Source organism: Protopterus annectens, chromosome 7.part1 (genome assembly GCF_019279795.1).
Source record: "Protopterus annectens isolate FY-2018-M chromosome 7.part1, PAN1.0, whole genome shotgun sequence".
Lineage (NCBI taxonomy): Eukaryota > Metazoa > Chordata > Ceratodontiformes > Protopteridae > Protopterus > Protopterus annectens.
Genome location: NC_056740.1, coordinates 341211400 through 341233643, shown reverse-complemented (window position 1 = coordinate 341233643; position 22244 = coordinate 341211400). Strand labels below are relative to the sequence as shown.

At 42.3% G+C, this 22244-nt stretch overlaps 1 protein-coding gene across 2 annotated transcripts in view; it reads right to left on the bottom strand.

The window, feature by feature from the left end:
* The window catches only part of IL17RD (interleukin 17 receptor D), a 693504-nt gene that overhangs the window by 169917 nt on the left and 501343 nt on the right, over positions 1-22244 (bottom strand). For both annotated transcript variants that reach the window (XM_044078768.1, XM_044078767.1), the window contains exons 6-7: positions 4541-4585; positions 4303-4454 (exon numbers count right to left, since the gene is read on the bottom strand). In XM_044078768.1, the coding sequence (XP_043934703.1) occupies positions 4303-4454; positions 4541-4585 (197 nt within the window). The remainder of the gene's footprint in view (positions 1-4302; positions 4455-4540; positions 4586-22244) is intronic.

The following is a 22244-nucleotide window of genomic DNA, read 5'->3' as shown; positions in this document are numbered from 1 at the left end:
ACTTGTCTAGTGATCTGGAGACGGGAAGAGATGGCTAAGATATGAACCTTTACAGAGATGCAAGCTAAGCATGGACAGTACAGTTCAGACAGATACTCCAGAAGCACTGCACTTCCATCTGATTTTCATTCAGCTAGGCACTGTTTCCTGGTGCTTGATCAGATTATTATCGCATGATGGAATGGGAAAACCAACACATTCTAAATGACATGGATCCGCATATAATAATATATCTATGTTTTGTAGATGATCTTTTTATAGGTTGGCAGGCAGATGGAGAGTTTAGAACTTTATAACCGATATTTGAACACCAGTACTAAGTTTATTAAATTTACCCTAAGTAAATCAAGGAGTAAAATTGATTTTTTGGATGTAATTATGGCCAAGCAAGGAACTGGTCTAACCACCAGTATTCATAAAAAAGAATGTCATCGTCCCACATATTTGCATAGGGATTGTATGCATCCACAACATATTTTAGTAATATCATTAAGGGACAGGTTAAGAGGACCTTACGTCTACCCTGTAATGACAAGGACTTTCAGGATGGACTATGCCGTCTACGGGATGACTAAGGGTAGAGGGTATGGGCCTGTGGAAACTGACAAGGCATATAGTGTAGTAAATAAGGAATGACGAGGGAGTGCCATGCCCTATTTCTCACAACAAATCATATAGCTAAGTATGCCGAAAGTAGATCTGTGAAAATGCCCATGGTTATTACCTACACAACAGAGGTAAATGGGATTAGGGACGTGGTCAGAAGGAACTGGCACATTTTACACACTGATAAGATAAAAGAGCTGCTTTTGGGTTTTCTTGCATCTCATGATTTTACCACATCAAGAGATTAAAGGTGACCAATAAGAAAGTCATATCCTCTGAGACACCAGTTTGGGGTATGGAAAGTTTGGAATGTACTGGGCATCCACTTCACTGCTTCAGGAGGTTCTGATGCTGTGGCAGCGGCAAAGGTTTCTTCATGGCCTTCTGAAGCAGATAGGAGAGACAATGTAGTAGTTGGCCTGAAAGGGGCAATAAACTATTTCTGGTTTCTCCTCCCTCCACTTTTTGTATTACCCCGAAGTTCAAGGGTATATTAATTAAATCACACAGAAACAGAAAGTCATCTTCGGAGAGACGGCATCCTCTTGCCCAGGATTCTTTATTTAATTCTGTGAAACAGAATTTTCTCAACTGTGTTACAGGACAAGCATAACATTCGACTTGCTGGACACCACATCTGTCACAAGGTCCTGAAAGGTTACTCTGTCTAGAGTCCACTTGTGTGGATCTGCTGAGATCCTGCATAGGTGGGTCTGCCACAGTGTTTTTCGGTGTGACAATACAAGTTACCATCAGGATAAGCTTGGATTCCAGTGCTTGCTCCCAAATTGGTAAAGCTAACTTGCAGAGATGGTAAATGCATGTTTCCCCTTGTTTGTTCATGTACTACAACTGTGGTGTTGTCTGTGATGATATTCAGGGTCCCAAGTTTACAGACCGTCTTGATGGCTTTGTGATATTACTTCCTTAATCCTTATTTGTTACTTCCTCTCCCTGGGATACCAAGCGTTCTGTATTTTGAGACCCAAGATCTGAATTAATTTGTGGTTAAGGATGGATTTGGGATACAAGATCTAAAGATCATGCCCTCTTTTCTTTTCCCATTGCTCTACCCACCATTTCACTTCTTTTTCTAATACAAGACACTACTGCTCTCTCAACACTTTCTTAGGGAGCACAGCAGGTTCCTCATATGCAGATCTGGCCAAGGGTCCCATCAATATGGTGGTTGACATGTGGTTTAAAATGCTTAGATACTGTTTGACTACTGCCACAAATGTTTTTTTCTTTCAAGTCCTGAAAGAGGTCAGAGATATTCTCCACCTTTTCCAGTAGTGGGAGGGCCTTGGACAGGAAGACCACAGTTCTGACTCTCTATGGGAGATGACCAGTTTGTTAAGGCACTGTGGTGAACTCCAGTGCCCAGTCCACCTCCTTCTGGTTCTGTACTTTAACAAAGCAGTTGTTCAGATAGGAGTAGATATGTTTTTTTTTTTTTTTTTTTTTTTTTAGTCCCCTTCCTTACACATCAGTCTTTCAGCTCTGCTACCCAGTGTCCAACATCCACAGTCTACCAGCTACTTCTAAATCCCCCTGGACTTGCTCCATAAATCCGCTGGGGCCAAATGTAAAACACAAGGATATCCTGCGGGTCTTAGCTGTCCATACCTGTTGGTGGGGAATTTTTGGGTACACCCTACTCAATTCTTCCTCCCATTGAGATGAGGTGTTTGCAGTGCATCACCCCCCCCCCCCCCGCAACAGCTCAGCCATGTCCACCCTACCTTCTCTTTGGACCATGCCTCACATCATGCAACGTCATAAGCCTCCACCAGGAATCATCACAGAAGGTGCCCATGTCACTGCCCTCCCCTGGGATGGTAATGCCCATTCCTTGCTGCCATTCTGTTAGTCACCTGAGCTGTTAATTAAACCTGGGTCACCTGGGACATAGTCAGCACTTTATTCCTGTACACCACTTAACAGTGACATGAATGTTAATGAGAAGTCAGCCAGACCCCTATCTTGAAAAAAGGTGCACTAAAGTAGAGACAGGGGACAAAGGGTAGGAAAGGGTTTTAGAGGGTGGGAAAACAGGAAGTGTGCTGAGCCCTGTGACTCTCAGACCTCCATCTGTCTTCTTGCTGCCATGTTCTGCTCCGAGTGGCCCTTCTACCTTTGGGCTGCTTGTCTTCACTCTGCCTCTGGCAAGAAGGCCCTTGTCTAGGAGGGTAGTTTCTATTACACTTTGGGACTGCAAGTTGAATCATGCTGAATTGACTTCATAAGGTTTCCCTTATCCCCCCACTGTTTTGGAAACATTATAAGCACAGGTTATGGTGTGAGGGTGACATTAAGGAGTTACAGTTCACATCCTCATAAAGGGATTGAGTTCTCAGCCAAGAATGTCTCCTAATGACTGACCCTCTAGCATCAGCACTGGACGCTACATCGACACCACCACTCACATTTCTGTCTGCCAAGATGTATACAAGTTTGGGTTTGGTTAATAGTTGCCTTCAGTGTACTACGTTTCATCCAGCAGCCCCACCACAAACATTCTGGAGCTGCTTGATAGCATGCTCCTTGTACTTGAGAATGTAGGTTTGAGAATTTAATGCCCTGAAAGTCAAGGATACTGAGATATGTGATTTCTTTCTAAATTGGCCAAGTTGTCTTCCTTGCCTCCCCTATTAATGGAAATAGACTTATGGGACTGAAGTCAGGCTTGCTCATTCTGCATTTTACAGGGAAACTGTCTAGATCTGCAATAGGGTTTCATACTAGAATTTTTGAGTGCATCTATAAAAAATGGCCTCTCAGGGCAGGAGGCTGGAAGTCTAGCTTCAAAAAACATACATGAGAACCTTCTTGAATGGAGAAGCAGTTACAAGTTTAAGGGACTCTAATACACCCTTTATGGAATGTAGAGACGGCTGCTTGCTGTCACATGAAGTGCTCCCTTCTCACGAGTCGCACAGCATCTCCAAATTACATGTCCTTACAGGACAGCCATAGGCCAGTGCATCCCCTACAGTCTGTGATAAAAGCCAGGAGGGGCTGAAAGCTATGATTTATAAAGCCAGTTCTTCCACCTCCACAGAGTCATACCATTGAGGAGAGAGAACAGCAAAGCAGAGAATACCAAGAGATATGGAATTTCAAGTTTTACAGTAATATGCTAAGCACTAATGCATCACACGACAGCAGTCATCAGACTATGACTTTTGCAGACAGGTAAGTTCCCTTCACCCTCTCGACAGGGAAGGTTGCACTCTATCTCCACTACTTTTACAGTCTTATTCTGAGGTGCAGCCTTGCAGCAAGAATATTAAAGTAACAAGCAAGGATGCACCTCAGAATAAGAATATTGAAGTAGCAAGCAAGGCTGCAGGAGGCCAGACTTGCACCACTGGGGGCTGCAGGCAAATCAACCCCCCCCCCCCCCCCCGCATAAACACTTTTGGAAATATGCATCTTTCAACACTTTATACAGATCATCCCACTACCAGCCATGCTGTTCTTCCTCATAAATATGACTTTCAAACCATTACAAGATATCAGCTGGCATCCAAACACAAACTAATGGCTTTCATGATAAAACCTGCATAACACTTTAAATTGCACAGTGTTTTACAACATACATCAATGTTTTCCTTTGCAGCCAATAAACAGGAAAGGAACAAATATCTGCTGATACGTTACCTTCGTTTTACTTGTTCCGATTTCACCTACCTGCCTGCAGGTCTTTTGCTTGAAGTATCCCTCATGCTTGAGTTTATAATGGAGGTAATACCAGTTAAACCCATACTTGGGAGGAGCATGGTCAAATGAGACTTGCAGATTCAATCCTTGCTGAGTAACATTCAGATATTTTGGCTTCCAGTCTGTCAAATGAAACTGTGATTAATTGTTTGGTCACTGAATTATGAACTCCCAAGTTAATTCACAAAAAAAAAAAGAAAATACTTACAAGGTCTGCATGTCGGGTTATCAGACTGAAGCACAGCATCACAAGCTGTTGAAGAAAGACAATGTTAAAACAAAAGCCAGTTTACTCAACACAAAATGTACATATGCATTTTGTTCCTCCTAAGATTTTAAATCTTACATACCTTCCTACTTTCTCAATCTCTCTTAAGCAACAGCAAGCTTAAGAAAATTAGGCAAATGATTTTAAAATCATTAAAAAGTTAGACCACGCGGTGTCTCTCCTCTTTTAAAAATCTGCCCCCTTTTATTTTTGAAAAAAACTCTTTACCTCAGCAGGTACACGATAATAGCCAACTCCACTGGCATATAGGGATAGAATTCTGAATGCAATCCAGGTGACAAGAGTTTTAGTACCTTAAGCACTCACCAAAGCTGCTTTGGGAGGGGAATGAAGGAGCAGAGTCCACTTCTCTCTCCTGGGGGGGGGGGGGGGGGGCAGTATGACAATCAGGTCCAGGGCACACTGCGTGCATCTGTTTCTCCACTGGAGACCAAAGAAATGTGCATGATGTGCTCACTCCATAAGGTGGGTTGAGAAAGGGCTTGCTTCACTCACATAAGTGATGGACAGTCCCACACTATGCCCACTGCACACCTTCCAGGGAGAATGCTCACTGGGCGAACATGCAGCGCTGTGGCCATAAAAAAGCCTAGTCCCCAGATGGATGACGGCACCACTCCAGGTTTGCTTACTACTCATTCTTCTTAACCTTAAGGGAATGAATAGGCAACAGGATTCGCACCACAGGAGGAAAGACTGGACCAAATGAGTGGCAAGTGGGGGAGGTTTGATGGTCAGATGGGGACCAATTTTTTTTTTTTGTTTAAGTAAAGTGTACTCTACCTTCAAAACAACTCAATAATATTGGTCTGATGTGGTTAATCTGTATAAAGTTACATGTTTCACACCCCCAGTTATCAGCCTGCTTACTCCTAAATGCCTGCTTAGTTCAACAAATTACCATAAAAAAATACACTTGTGCGAAAATACTTACCATAACCACAGATGTTCAAGTAGGGTCACTGCTGCAGTACAATTCCTCATACATGAGAATTAGCTGAAGGCAGATGTCCACATTCCAAGTTTTCTAATGTACCTAGCATGGTACACTCTTGCTTTAGCCTAAGATGTCATCTGACCCATGGTTGAAAAGGTGAGCATTCAGTGCCATTTTTAGTTTTTTTTTTTTTTTTTTTGCTGGATGGTCTCCGGCAAGTCTGCCCTTTCACAGCGGCTTAAAGAGACCCTATCCCTGGTTTGTAAAGTCTAAAACACTGCTTGGTGTGCAGAGGACAGCCCTGAAATATGGAGCAGAGTAAAGCCCTTACACAGTATGTAATGATGTCTTCTCTTCATCCACCCCTATCCCATCAGGGAAGAGTAAAGCATATCCTAAAAAAAGAGTAGGTGAGTGGGAGCCTGTACTGTAGTAGTGACGCTACTCGAACATCTACAGTTATGGCAAGTATATGCACACAACCACTTTATTTCATTGCAAGAGTCACAGCTGCCATACAGTTCCATTACCCCCAGGAGTATCAGCACTAAAGCGGTGGCTACAATCATGGGGAGCAACAATTATAAAAGACCATAGGACAGCTGCAGCAAATCATGCCTTGTTCATTAACTGAAGGTCTAGTCTGCACCTGTAAAAAACATGCACTTTAGCAGGCGATGTATCTGTCTTAAGAGATGCTCAGTAATTCACTCTTAAAAAGGTTGCTTTGGTTTCTGCTGCCCTGGTAGTATAAGCTCTAATAACCCCTCCGGATGTATCCCAATGCTGTTGTAACAAAAGAAAATACAAGCGTTTGGCCTTTTATACATGGTTTATTTTGTGTTAGGCCTACCCTCTCTGCCTGGCATAAAAGAGACAAACAACTGTTCACACTTTTTGAATTTTTTAGTTCTTGCCAAGCAATACCCAAACATTGAGTAGACTGTTTAGATTCTTTAGTTCTTGCTAAGTGAAACCTAGGCAAATCAGTGAACATGTAGAAGGTGCAAGATTAATTTCACCTTGTTTGTGGGAAAGGACAAAACACATGCAGCAGAGTCTGGTTTAGTGGCATTTCAGATACCGCTTTTAATGTGAAGAAAGTTAGTTTTAAGGCTTTCTCTGTCTCTAGGAAGAAGGGTTCATGGTCCTCTGCACATCAGTGCTTGATGCTTGAATATCCTGCTACAGGTGGTAACCACCTCCAAAAACAAGCTTCTCCAATTCAAGAATACAATTAAGAAGCTAGGTTCATAATGTTGAAAACAATTCTGCTGGCTCAAAAATAAGATCCCAAGGAGGAGGAAAGTACAGCTGTGTCAGCATACACACCATAATCACATGTTGTATCAGTAGTGCAAAATCATTCAAAACGAGTGGGAATTGTATCATAGATGGACATCTGCCCATTCTGTCCAACTTCCTGGGATTTGTATATTCCCTGTACTTTGCTGTGAGGGGGGGGATGGAGCCTCCCCATACCTTGGACGTTAATAGGACATGCAGTATATGGGGAGAACAGCTGGCAGCCACTTGAGTTAATTTTTTTCTGTGACTAAGGCAACCACTAATAAGAGTAAAGTACAGTTGTGTACACTTAGCATAAATGTAGATGTTCGAGTGTATTCACTGCTGCAGTCATCACATTTGGGTTATCTGCTTGCAGGAAGCCCTCAGTCAGCCTGATTATCAAAGTCTCAGGTCCAGCGTTGGTTGCTGTCTCATCTTCCATGACGTCAGGTAGTCAGGGGTATAAAGCATGCAGCAGATGCCATTACATCAGTTTTTCTTGCCCCAGATGTCAGGTGCCCCCATAATGGGAAGCAATTATATACAAAGTTACACCTCCAACAAAAAAGCAAATACACGAAAAAGCTTTAAGCATAGTAAACAAGAACAGAGGTATTTTTAATAGACGTCAGGGGGCTGGAGGGAGGGTAACCAGGACTGCAACAGTGAAAGAACTCAAACATCTACATTTATGGTAACTGTACTATGTTCTTCGTGTTTCACTGTTGCGGTCATCAGATTTTGGTAGATCCCCAAAGCTAAGTTAGGGAGGAGGCTATTAGATAGCATTTGGACCAGCTAAAAGGCCCTGCAAGACTACAGTGGCAAAGCCAGCTCTGAATTTAGAAAAAATTGGCAAGTGGTAATGCTTGGTGAAGGTATGTACAGAACTCCAGGTTAGAACTCCAGGTAACAGCTTCTAGGATGTCCTTGGTAGGGACACCTCTGAGAAAGGCTGTAGAGGTAGATGCAGCCCTGGTTGAATGCGGTCTTATCACCTATGGGGTAGGTTTTCCATGGTGCTTATAGCAGAAATGAATATAATGGCCTATCCACTTAGAAATGGTTTGCTTTGAAATGGCCTTCCCCTCTGCCCCTGCAGCAAATGCCACAAGCAGCTGTTCAGATTTCCTGACAGGCTTAGTCCTGTCCAAGTAAAATCTAAATTGTCTGTGTGCGTCCAAGGAGTGCAGTATTCATTCTCCTTTGTTCTGTGGATTAGAAAAGAAGGTTGGCAAATGAATGATCTGGTTAAGGGCCACACTGGATACTACCTTGGGCATAAAGGAGGGACTGGTCCTGAGGGGCACCCTATCAGCATGAAAGATGATGGTCCTGAGGGGCACCCTATCAGCATGAAAGATGATGAAAGGCTCCACTGCCATGAGGGCCTGTAATTCAGACACCTTTCTTGCTGAAGTAATGGCTAGAAGGAAGGCTGTTTTCCAAGAAAGGAATTTCAACTCTGCATTTGCAGCTGGCTCAAAGGGAGGTAGAGTGAGCTTTTCCAATACAAAGTTAAGGTCTCAGGCTGGAGTAGGGGCTCTCCTGGGTAGTCTTAAGTTTTTGGCCCCTTTGAGGAATTGCTTCAGCAGTGGATGAGAGAAGAGGGGTGGTTCTGTGCTGTAATGTGTTGAAATGGCTGAGTCATGAATTTTGATGGATGAAAAGGAAAGGCCCTTGTGAAGCATCTCAGTTAAGTATTGAAGAATATAGGGTAAATTGCGTACTGCTGTGCCCATTCAGAGTTTGGCTCCAGGAACAGAATCTTTTCCATTTTTTAGCATAGCATTTTCTAGTACTAGGCCTCCTTGCCTCCAGAATGACATCCATCACTTACTTACTGAGGGATGGTAATGGAGAGGTCAGGTAATTAGCCAGGCTGCAAGGTTCAGGGTTTGAAGCTGTAGGTGATGAAATATGACCAGCCACAGATTCCACAGCAAATTTAATGCACAATATAGCACAAAAATATCTCTCTCTGACATCTCGGCTGAAAAAGCCTTCAAGGAGGTTTGAAGCTGTGGGTGCAGAATCTGGCCCTCCTGCTAGAACAGCAGGGCAGGGGTCTGAGGCAGGGGCCATGGTGCCAGCAGTGACACACTGCGCAAGAGGGGGTACCAGTGTTGGCATGGCCAGTCCGGTGCAATCAGTATTGTCCTTGGTTTATCCTGTTTGATCTTTAGTAGCACTTTGGAGAGGAGAGGCAGAGGGGGAAAGGCATAAACTGATAGGTTTTTGCAGGTGAAGGACAGGGCATCCACTTTCTAAACTTGTTTGTGAGGAGTCCTTGTGCAGAATTTGTCCAAATGGTAGTTCTGAGGGGAGGTAAACAGGTCTATCTCTGGGCTCCTCCATTTGTTTCTCAACATGTCTTTGGTTCCAGTTTCCACTCGTGTGGGTCCAAGAGATTTCTGCTTAGGTCATCTGCCAGTGTATTTAGCTTTCCTGGCAGGAATTGAGCCTGTAGGTGCACTTGGTAGCTCAAAGCTGTGTCCCACAGAGCCATGGCTAGTCTGCAGAGAGGGTATGAGTGGGTTCCCCCCTGCTTGTTTATGTACCACATAACAGTGGTGTTGTCTATTTTTACCAATAATTGTCCTGGAAGAATGTGGTCCTTGAAGGCTGTCAGAGCATTCTGTACAGCTAACATTTCTTTTTGATTGATATGCAGGTGCATTTGACTTGGGTTCTATTTGCCCTGAATGCACTGCCCTGCCAACTGAGCCCCCCCCCAATGCATAGTCTGATGAGTCTGTTAGGGGTTGGGCGAAAGGGGGTAGAGTGAATAGTAGTCCCTTGTTTTGGTGGCAGGCCTCTGCCCACCAAAGGAACTCTATGTTTAGACAAGGTATGATAGGAATTATTGATTCTAGATCTTGAGAATGTTGACACCACAGGCTTTTTAGATACCATTGTAGTTTCCTCATATGCAGTCTTGCATATGGAATCAGTAGAATGCAAGAGGCCATGAACCCCAGTGCTTGCAGTATTTTCCTTGCAGATAGCTGGGTCTTTGTGGCCAGTAGATTGAAGTAGGCTGTCAAATGAACTTTGTTTCTCTTGCATGAGGAAAGCCATCTGGGAAGTTGTATTCAAGCTTGCTCCCAGGAATACAATTTGTTGGCAGGGTACAATATTTGATTTCTTTTCGTTTATGGTGTACCCTGAAGAAGTTAGCAATTTCTTTACAAATGCCAGATGATTTAATATTATGTCTTGGCTTTCCACCTGAATTAGACAATCGTCCAGGTATGGGTATATTTGAATATTGCTTTGCCTGCAAAATGCAATGACTGGAGCTAGGCACTTTGTGAATACTCTGGGTGCAGTAGATAAGCCAAAGGGCAGTGCAGAGAACTGATAGTGCATGTAGCCTGCTCTGAAGCATAGGTATCTTCTACAAGATTCCCTTATTGGGGTGTGCAGGTAGGCTTCCTTTAAATCCAGTGTTGCCAACCAGGCATTTTTGCCTAGCACGGGAAACAGCTGATAAAGAGTTCGCATCTTGAATTTTGTGATTACCAAAAATGTGTTCAGTATAGACAGGTCCAGGATAGGACGCCAGGAATTGTCTTTCCTGGGTACCAGGAAAAGTCTCGAGTAAAAACCTTGCCCCCATTCTTCTTGTGGGACAGGTTGAATAGCCCTGATGCTTAAAAGAGAGAGAACCTGCTTTTGAGCCTCTGCCCAGTGATTTGGGGGTAGGTCTGGCCAACCGTTTGGGGTTGGTAAGGAGTGGAAGTGGAATCTGTATCCTTGGGGAAACTATATTTAGAACCCATTTGTCCTGGGGAATGAGTCCCCAATTTTTTGCATGCAGGGCACTCTTTCCCCTTAAAGGAACAGTCAGTTGAGAAGGGCTTGGAAGGTTTAAAGTTAAGTCATTGAGACAATTTACCATGGGGGGGTCTTACTACTCCCTGCTTTGGAAGTGGGAGCCCCCCACTGCTTAGTCCTGTGAGCACCCTGGGGCTGGAGCCTGGGTGTTTTTCTGGTTCTGGGTTTGGACTGAGATACAATTGTTAACTTTCACTGACATTGGTTTAGAGCAAGAAAAAGGTTCCCCAACAGAGTACTTATCTTAGTTGAAGACTTCGGATCTGAAACTCGAAAATGAAAATTTCAGTTGTCAGCCGACAGGCACTTGCGAACTGCTTCTGCTTCGGGCACCGCATGGCAAGAAAGACTGATGTAATGGCATCGGCTGCATGCTTTATACCCTTGACTACCTGATGTCATGGAAGATGAGATATCAACCGACGCAGTACCCAAGACTTTGAAAAGTACAGTTTTGTACCTACCATAAATGTAGATGTTCGAGTGCTAATACAGCTGCAGTAATCACAGATGGGTTTTCAGCCGTCAGGCGGTCCCTCGGTCGGCCGAATTCCAAAGTCTTGGTCCGGCGTCGGTTGTCGTCACTTACTCTTCTGACGTCAGAGAGGCCTGAGTATATAAGACACAGCCGACGCCATGTTCTTCAGTCTTTCTTGCCCCAGATGTCAGGTGCCCCCAAAAGGAAGGCAATACATAAATAATGCTAATCCACAAATACAAGCAATGCAATGTAATCCAAAAACAGTGTAAGCAAGCAAATAAAACATAGCAGGATAACCCAGTGAGGTAGTATGAAGAGGTTGTAAGGCCCCATGCCTTTACCAAGTGGGGAAGGAGGGAGGGAAACCTGTACTGCAGCTGTATTAGCACTCGAACATCTACATTTATGGTAGGTACAAAACTGTACTATGTTCATCGTGCATACAGCTGCAGTAATCACAGATGGGTAGAGTCCCAAAGCTATGCATAGGGTGGTAGGTACTAGGAGGAACTGGGTTGAGCTAGAATGCCCTGCAAAACAGCAGTGGCAAAGCCTGCTCTTGTTCTGGAATATAAAGGCAGGTGGTAGTGTTTTGTGAAGGTATGTACAGAACTCCAAGTGGCTGCCTCCAAAATATCTTTGGTAGGAACACCTCTGAGGAAGGCTGTAGAGGTGGCTGTGGCCCTGGTGGAGTGTGATCTGATACCTGTAGGAACAGATTTCCCATGATAGGAATAACAAAACCGTATGCAGTGGCCAATCCACTTGGAAATGGTCTTTGTAACTGGTTTCCCTTGAGCCCCAACAGCATAGGACACAAAAAGTTGTTCTGATTTCCTGAAGGACTTTGTTCTGTCCAAATAAAAACGTAGCTGCCTATGGATGTCTAAAGAGTGTAGCAGCCTTTCCCCTTTGTTTTGAGGATTGGGATAAAAGGTAGGGAGGTGTATGGCTTGATTTAAGGCTACCCTGGATACCACTTTTGGCATAAATGATGGGTTGGTACGAAGGGAAACCCTGTCCTGATGGAAAATGAGGAAGGGCTGCACCGCCATGAGGGCCTGTAGTTCAGAAACCCTACGAGCTGAAGTGATGGCCAGAAAGAAGGCTGTTTTCCAGGACAAATATTGCAAATCTGTTGAGGCAGCTGGTTCAAAAGGAGGCAATGTTAGTTTTTCTAGTATGTAATTAAGGTCCCAGGCTGGTATTGGTTGCTTCCTTGGAGGTCTTATATTCTTAGCCCCTCTGAGGAACTGTCATAATAGTGGGTGAGAAAATAAAGGGGGATCCGTGTTGAATTCTGCAGAAATGGCTGAGGCATGTATTTTTATGGAAGAAAATGAAAGTCCACTGTTCAGCAGCTCAGCTAGATACTATAAAACCTGAGGCAAGTTCAGTTGTCTAGGGTCCTGGCCTCTTTTCTCATTCCAAGAGCAAAACCGCTTCCATTTTGCGGAGTAAGCTTTTCTAGTAGATGGCCTTCTGGCCTCCAAAATGACATCCTGCACCTCCTTGGAGAGTAGGGTCTGTTGTTGTGTTAAGGAATTTTCCATGCAGCGAGATTGAGTGTTATCAGCTGACTGTGAAGAGTTTTGTAGCTGTGTTGCGTCAGCAGAAGAGGCATTAGAGGCAGGGACCAGGGAGGAGTATGTGTTAGGCTCCTCAGGAGTGGATACCAGTGTTGCCTTGGCCAATCTGGAGCAATCAGTATCATCCTCGGTTTGTCTGTTCTTGCTTTCAAAAGCACCTTGGGCAGAAGAGGCAGAGGTGGGAATGCGTAAACTGTCCATGCTGTCCAACTGAATGAAAGTGCGTCCACTCTCCAGGCCTTTGGATGAAAGGTCCTTGAACAAAACTTTTCCAATTGATGGTTCCTGTGGGAAGCAAAAAGATCTATGTCTGGCCTCCCCCACGCTTGGATTATTTCTGTAAACACCTGAGGATGTAGCTTCCATTCGTGTGGATCTGTCATATTTCTGCTTAGATTGTCTGCCAGTGTGTTTTCCAATCCTGGCAAGTACTGTGCTTTAAGTTCGATTTGTCTTTCCAGAGCCAAGTTCCAAAGAGTCATGGCTAGTCTGCACAAGGGGTATGAATGTGTTTCTCCTTGTTTGTTTATGTACCACATTACTGTGGTGTTGTCTGTTCTTATCAGTAATTGTCCTGGATGCAGGAAGTCCTTGAAAGCTGTAATTGCATTTATTACTGCTAGCATTTCTTTTTGATTGATGTGCAGGTGCTTTTCCTTTTGGGACCATCTGCCCTGAATGCACCTGTCCTTCATGTGCACCCCCCAGGCGTAATCTGAGGCGTCTGTGGTTATGACTTGTTTTGCTTGAGGCTTGCAGAATAGAAGGCCTGTGTTTACTTGACATGCTTGGGCCCACCATAGAAATTCCTTTTGTAAACTTGGAATTATTGGTATAATTGTTTCCAAACTGTGACTGTGTTGAGACCATAGATTTTTTAGGTACCATTGAAGTTTCCTCATATGCAGCTTTGCACATGGGATTAGAAGAATGCAAGATGCCATGAATCCCAGAGCCTGCAGGATTTTCCTTGCAGTAAGCCTGGTACTTTTTGCTAGTATTTTGAAGTACTGAGATAGTTGCCCCTGTTTTTCTGGCGTAAGATATGCCATCTGGGTGCTTGTGTCCAAGTTGGCACCCAGGAAGTTTATTTTCTGAGATGGTGTTAGCCTTGATTTCTCTTTGTTGATTGTATATCCTAGAGAAAGCAGTAACCGTGTCACATATGCCAGATGTTCCAGAAGTATGTGTTTGCTGTCCGCTTGGATCAGGCAGTCGTCCAGATAAGGGTAAATTTGTATCCCTTGAAGTCTGCAGTAGGCAATCACTGATGCCAGGCACTTTGTGAATACTCTGGGCGCAGTAGATAAGCCAAAGGGCAATGCAGAGAATTGATAGTGGATTGAACCTGCAAGAAATCTGAGGTATCTTCTGCAGCTTTGTCTGATTGGGACATGCAGGTATGCCTCCTTGAGGTCCAATGTTACCAGCCAAAACTCCTTGCCCAGCATGGGAAGAAGTTGCTGTAATGTGAGCATCTTGAATTTTGGCACGAGTAAGAATGTGTTTAGGATGGATAAGTCCAAAATGGGTCTCCAGTCGGTTCCTTTCCTTGGTACCAGAAAAAGTCTTGAATAAAAACCTTGACCTTGTTGGTGCGTAGGTACCTTTTGAATAGCTCTCATGTTTATGAGCTTTGAAATTTGCAGTTGTGCCTCTGCCCTTTGATTTTGTGGCAGGTTTGGCATGCCTCTCATTTTTGGAAGAGTGTGAAATTGAAATTTGTAGCCTCTGTTTATAATGTCCAGAATCCATTTGTCTGTTGTGACAATATGCCAATTGCTTGCAAATAATGCTAGTTTCCCTCCCAAAGGTGCTGCTAGCTGAGACCTGCTTGGCATGGAAATGAGGGAATCATTGGGTTTGCTTCCTGTATTGTTGTGCACTGTCTTCACCACCTCTTGGTGCTGGAGTTTGCCATTGTCTGCCTCTATATGATCCTTGTGATTGCCCTCTGCCCCTTGTGCATCTGTATCTACCTCTTTGGGGCTTGTCAGTGGCTGGAAAGGACCAGTTTTTTGAAGGCCAATTTCTGCTAAAACGTGGTGGTTGGACCTGTAAGAAAGCTTTGACAGTTTGCATAGATTTGGCTTTTTCTTCCATTTTCCGTAGTATCTCCTCAGCATTAGTACCAAATAGTACATCCTTTTGTAAAGGAGCATCTAGAAGTTTAGCTTTCACATGATCAGGCAAATTTTGTTCCCTAAGCCAGGCATGTCTGCGAATGACTGATCCTGTAGCAGCCGCTCTACTCGAAGCCTCTAGGGCATCATAACCACATTGTAAGGTGTGTTTACCCACTTGCTCCGCACTATGCATCATATCCTGTAACTCTTAAATCTGGTTGTTCAGGTTGAGACATTTTGTTCCTTAATTGTGATAACAGGTACTGTTGATATTTAATCATATGAAACTGACAGTTTAAGGCCCTCATGGCTAGGGTGGCCGAGGTATATACCTTTTTACCCCACCTTTCTAAAGATCTGGATTCCCTTTCTGCAGGAAGTGGATTCTTGGCAGTGGAGGCCTTCAATCCCTTGGGGCCTTGTGAAATGGTTTCAGGGTCAGCATTATGGCTTTTGAAGAGAAATTGGTGAGAGCTGGGTACTCTGTAGTACCCATCAGGTTTGACTGGTGCAGGAGGCAGAGAATCAGGGTTAAGACAAGCCTCCGAATAGACATCATCCAGTATGTCCAAAACAGGGGGTATTGCCAGAGGTCTGTGTTGGGGTAACCAAAGAAATTCCCTAAGTCTTTTCTTGGAATCTGAAAAGTCTTGGCCTTCCCAATGGAAGTGTTCCCTCAAGGTGTGCAAGGTTTCCCCAAAGGAAAAATCCTCAGGAGGGGATACCGAAGGAATGGACTGTTCTGCATCCGAATCCTCAAAAGGAGAATAAGAGTGTTCCTCTGCATCAGAATGTTCTGATAAAATGGATCCCTGATCAGAAGCGGGAGAATCTTCCTCCACTCTGGGTCTCTTGTCAGGAGGGGGATGAGAACCTCTGATAAGAGTAATTAAATCCTCAGCCATCTTTAGCATCTGTTTTTTAAGGATGGTTCCTGAAGATGGGCCCTGTGCAACAGGCCTCGTGGGATGCCTGGCTGCTTTGGATTTAGTAAAGGCCTTAATTGAAAAAGAAGATGAGGGCCTAAATACACAATGTGTGGAGGTGGACCTGTCCACATTAATAGGCTCTACATAAGCAGGGGCTTTGGTAGTAGTCTGGGAAAGGGCCGAGGACCCAGCGGTCTCGGGTACAGAAGACACCGCCAAAGGAGTGTCGTCGGTAGTCAGGGACTGCTAAGGCGTCTTGCTGAGAACCGGACCACGTGTAGCCTGTTTTGGCGTGGTGTCGGCAAGGACCGCGGGCCTCGCATGTCGGTCCTTTTCCTTGCGTTTTTTGGGCAAAGCGGTAGTCGGAGTGTCCGACGACATTTTATAATCAAAAGCTTTACCAAAGTAGTGTTGGGCGAACTCCACCCGACGCTTAATAGTGCGTTTATTGAAGGTAGCGCAAAAGCGACAGCCCGAGACGTCGTGGTCTGGGCCCAAACAAGGTATGCAAAGGGAATGGAAATCCTTATGCGGTATTTGCTTCCCACAAGAAATACAATTATTAACTTTTCTGACATCGGTCTGAGGCAAGAAAAGTTTCCCCAACGGGGTACTTAGCTTTAATGAAGACTTTGGTTTCCAATTTTTTTGTAATTCAGGAGCTGGCCGACCGGCACTTGCGAACTGCTTCTGCTTCGGGCACCGCGTGGCAAAAAAGACTGAAGAACATGGCGTCGGCTGTGTCTTATATACTCTGGCCTCTCAGGCCTGTCTGACGTCAGAAGAGTAAGCGACGACAACCGACGCAGGACCAAGACTTTGGAATTCGGCCAACCGAGGGACCGCCTGACGGCTGAAAACCCATCTGTGATTACTGCAGCTGTATGCACGATGAACATCTCAGGCAGAGTGAGGGCTACCTGCAAGCAGATAACCCAAATGTGATGATTGCAACAGTGAAACAACGAAGAACATCTACACAAAACAGTAGCACCATAGAGGAGAGAAAAGCTGTGGAGAGTTTGGAGGTGGAAAGTGAGAATTTGGAGAAAAATGGGTTTGATATGGAGATTCAGAATGTAAACAAAGATTCCCATGTGGTGCATGTTATAAATGAGCAGCATATAGCTATTTCCATGGAGAAGGAATTAGCAGTCATCATGGAGAAGGAAGTAGCAGTCTCCATGGTGAAAGAAGTAGCAGTCCCCATGGAGAAGGAAGTAAGAGCCTGCTCAAGCAGTGCAGGTAACAGAACTGGCATCAGGAGGACTTGCAGATGATGTTCTGTTAAAATAATTGAGCAGGATGATCCGGGTGACAGGTCTGCTGTTTGATGTGGTGAAATGGCAGATCTGCCATCCTCAGCACTTCCAAAACAAGTTGTCGAAAAGGAACCTCAGCACTTCTAAAAAAAAGTTATGTGGAAAAGGAACTAAGTGATGTTGCAGCAGAGAATGCAGCAGTGACAAAGTAAGAAAGGAAAGCGGCAACAAACTGCGAATGTGTCTGGTTTTGTGATGGCAGATAATGCCATAACCAAAACATAAGCACCAGTGACATCAGGCAAAAAAGGGGAGCACAAAAAACAAAAAAAAAAGTAAAACGGTCTTTAAAAAGAGAGGAGATCAACTGTGAGAATAAGAGCAAAAAATGACACCATAATCGATTGTGTATGGGATGACTTGTTAACTGTCCTGGGTTTTAAAGCTAAGGAAAATTGGTATTTTATACATATTGGGATAGAGACTTTTTCTGAGTTAACATCAGAAGCTGATGGTCTGATGATGAAATTTCTGGAACTCTGAAACAAAAAGAGCATTTAACACTTAAGTTATTACCAGAAAACAAATGTGTTACTTTGCAGTTTAGGTCTGATGAAGTACAAGACAATGTTAAAAATGCATGCAGGGTCTGTGTGAAACATTGTGAAAGTTAGACAGGAGAGAAATTTTGGAATGGAAGGTGGAGGTTAGAAGCTGTTTTGAAATATGAAAGGATGGTGAAACAGGTGTTATTTTTGTGGCTGGCCATAGAGGGGCATTAAGATACTCTGGTCAACCTAAATCATGTCACTTCTGTGGGTACGTTTCTCATTTAACGAGTGTGGCAAGATACAACGTAACCAGTGTGGAGAGAAAGAATATGGAGCAAGAAGGTGTAGGCCTGAATTCAGGCTGTGAAAAAAAGGACACTTTTGGATGAATTGTCAAGCGCAAACAGTAAATAATGAAAAAGAAGGGGTAAAGGAAGAAAACATACACAAGGAAGGATAAAAAGAGGCTGTGGAAGAGCATGAACTTGGTGAAGAAACTGTAAAAGGAAAAAATATGGAAGTAAAATGAGGAGAGTGCATGGGAAGTGAGGTCAGGAGAAGGGATTGATACTAAATGTTTTTGAAGTTCTAACCAGTGAAACATCCGATTCTGGGGACCAAAGATTACTTGTACATAAACCAAGGCAAAAATATTCAATTGGGAAAAGAGTAAAAATAAGAGAATGAAAATTTTAAATTATTTATCCTAAACTTATGAAGAGAAAGTAACAATTTTAGAGTACTTGGAGTAGATGTGAACAGTATTACTAATACTATTAGAAGGCTAAGGGTACTGGAATGGTTTACCAAATGTGATGTGGATGTTATTCTGTTAGACGATGCAAGATTCCTGACATGTGAAGAAAGACGGCAAATGGAAATATTGTGGGGTGGAAATATAATATGGAACTTAGGGGAAGTGAAGTTGTTCTGCAGTGGTTGTGTTGCGTTAAAAAAACAGTAAATATATTACATGTAAAGTAGGTACGGATGGGAAGGTTAACTATTATGGATGTGAGGTGGAGAGAACATGTTTATAGAGTTGTAGCATTATAGGTGTGTGTGTGTGTGTATATATATATATATATATATATATATATATATATATATATAACTAGCAAGGAACAAGATAATTTGTTTTGTCAAATATTAGACTGTGGTGGTTTATATGAAAATATAATTGCAGGGAATTTTGATTGTGATTTAAGGGAAAATGTAAAGAAAGAAAAAGATGTAAAAAAAAAACAACAAAGCAGTTATGTGGCACAAAAGTCAATGGACTTGAAGAGGATCACTTGGATCTCAAGTTGATTATTTTGTATTACTGAAAGGCTTGGGGGTAGCAGATGTTGATACAGCTGTGACAGTTTTTTTCAGATCATTCAGGAAGGTGGGAGGTGACTGAAAAAAGGGAGTATATTAAAACAGGAAAGGGAATAAAAAGAATGAGAAATTATGGGGTGAAACAGGACAATGGGAAGTACTGCAGTTATGGAACAATCATATATCCATGAAGGACTTCTATAAAAACTGGTCTGAGTGCTGGATTGAATTTAAAAAGTAAAACAAGCGGCAGGATGATGGGAGAAAGAAAAAGAAAGTCCAGTATGAGAAAATGTATAGAAAAATTAAGACACTAGTGTGTAGGCAGAAATGTTTACAAGGGAGGAGGTATCTGCATATTTGAGTAAAATAGTTAGGAGGATATTAGTATAATGAGAAAAATGAAAACTAAAAGAAAATGTAAAAGGAGAGATAAAAAGAACACAACAGCTAATTTAAGTACTGTAGTACATCTTGTAGAAAATATGTATGAGTAAAAGGAAGGAGAGTGAGAGAGAAAAGAAAGGAAAAAAAAAAACCATCGCCAGAACGAGTTAAGGAAGAATTTGAAAAAAAAAATTATTATTTGTGAATTAGTTGAAGGACTTAGGAAAGTAAATGTTGAGTCATTATCAGACCCAGATGGTGTAGGCTACGGAATGTACAAGAAATTGGTAGATTGACAAAGATTATTTTGTAAAGGTACTGAATGAATGGTTGAAGGAGGGGTTTGTTTACGAAGAGTTATGTAGTAGGATATTAAAATGTATATGGAAGGAAGATAAGAATGAAATAAATATGGAGACCCATCAAAGTAAATAACTCAGATTACACTTTTATGAGAGTAATTCAGAGGACAGTGGAAGGAAGGATAATGAATATCATGGAAGAATGTATACATGGTATAAAAAGGGGGTCTAATATCACATTGTCGAACTCTTAAAAGTTCGAACGTCATATGGTTGACACCATATGATCGAACTTTTAAAAGTTCGAACGTTTCAATGGAGATCTCCGTAAACTGCAGAATGGGAAGATTTCCCTTTTTTGCACTGTAGTGCCCCCCTGCTTAAACCATTCAGGTAGGTTTTTTCTTTGGTTTATTTTTATTACATTTTCAAACTTTTAAAAGTTCGATCATATGGTATCGACCACATGACATTTGAACTTTTAAAAGTTTGATTATGTAATATAGATGCAAAAAAGGGAAGGGGTGCCAAGTATTACTGGTTGTGGGAAAAATTGTGGATGATATTATAAGTAAAGGTGAGGATGTGGAACTTACAGTAGGTGATACTAGCAAGGCATTTGATACAGTAGGACATGATGCTTTGTGGGATGTAACAGATAATGGAGTGCATTTATGACAGCATATCAAAGTTATAAAGTGAGTGTTAGTGAATGGGTGGCTGAGTAAAGAAATACTCATAAGACAAAGATGTCCCATGACTGGAATACTATTTGCATTGTTAATGAAGGTGATGGTACTAAAGTAGCTTATAAAATGAAAGATGCTGGATGTGTGTTGCGAAAGGAGGTAGTTATTCCAGTAGTCTTGACATACTCAGACAATGTAGTTGTAGTTGCTAAGAACAAAATGAGGCATGTGCTGATTTGTCTGAATGGTTGTAAATGGGAATGACCTTGAATAAAGATAAAAGTAAGGGTTTGGGTGATATGGTGAAAATTCTGGGGGTGTATTTTTCAATGAAGTGTCCTTGCTAGGGATAAAATATGAGGAAAATGATGCAGTTATGATGTAATGGGAGAGTTTGATAAAAGAAATGCGGGGAACATGTCTTCTGCGGAGGATGTATAGATTAACATTTATGAAAAAGGTTTATGTTGTGAATTCTGTACTAATGGGAAAAATAGCATACATGTTAAATGTTTGTATGATCCCAGAAAAATATGAAAAGGAAATTATGCAACTGGCGTTTTCTTTCATATGGGACTCAAAATTAAACCAGTGAAAAGAGGCTGTATAAGTGAGGATGAATGGGGACCAGGATTACTGAATCCAGTTGTTTATTCTGTTTCTTTAAACTTGCATAGAGTGTTAAAGTGGGCAAAGGAAGAAAACGAGAAATTAGTAGTGAGAATGTTTAAATATAAAAAGTTTTGAGGGACAGTGAAAATAAGACAGAAAAATAATATGGAAATGAAGACATTAAAAATTACCAAGAAAAAATACTAGCATAAAAAATAAATTAAAAAAATGATATAGAGAAAGACCGAAGGATGTGCAATGTGAAGAACCACTACTACTACATAAATCTATGGGAAATTTACCAGAAGTGATTAAAGCCATTAAAGTAAGGAAAAGTGGTGTACTAAGACAGTAGTGTGTCAGACTAAGTTACCAGTAAAGAACATGCCATATAAAAAGAAAGTTGAAATTGTTTATTTTGTTGGAAGGATGACACGCAGGATTTTTCACTTTTTCCAAGTGTAAAAGAGTGGAGAAACTCTGGAAAAAAGTTGTGTGAAGAATTTTTTTTGTGAATATTAATAAAAACATGGAATGAAAGACTGAAATTTTGTTTGGGAAATGGATTTTGGCAGATGTATTGTGAAAAGTTAGGTTATGGTTGTGGAAGAAGAAGGAGTGGGAGTCTATTATGTAAGAACAACAATGAGGATGTTGTAAAAAAATGATAAAACCGTTAAAAATAGAAATGTGTATAAATGTGCCTGTAAAGATATACATTTTGCAAATATGCAAATGTTCATGTAATGCTAAATAAAGGGACCCAACTTTTACAGATAAGTGCAGTGGGATCTTTTACATCCACCTGAACTAACACCAACTCAAGCAGATCGAACCTTGGTTTAAAATCTCATCTGCAGGACAACACACTCAGGAGTGCAGCACCTCTCTAATGCTATTCCTCAACGTCATCAATCCAATCACATGGAGTGGGAATAGAACCTGGAGTCTTATGAACCTCCAAAACCAAAGGAGTGTGCGCTACCTGTTGCACCCAAGACACTGCTTACACTCAACAGACTTCTCGTTAGCTGTCCAATAGAAGGGTGCTTCTGGATTTAGGCTTTTGTATTCTCCTGACAATAATAATGGAGCCTCAAATATAACAGGGAAGATGGGAAAATGCAGATGTGCACTCCAGTACATGCCTGCACTCTATGCTCATCTCTGACGCACTGTTTTCTGTGCAGTGTCATCTTCCATGTAACTTTTTATTTTAAAAAGAATATAGTTGCAGAAGTCTTGCTATGTTAATAGAAGGACTGATGTTCTTCAGAAACTTCTCCATGATTATCCACAGTGTCC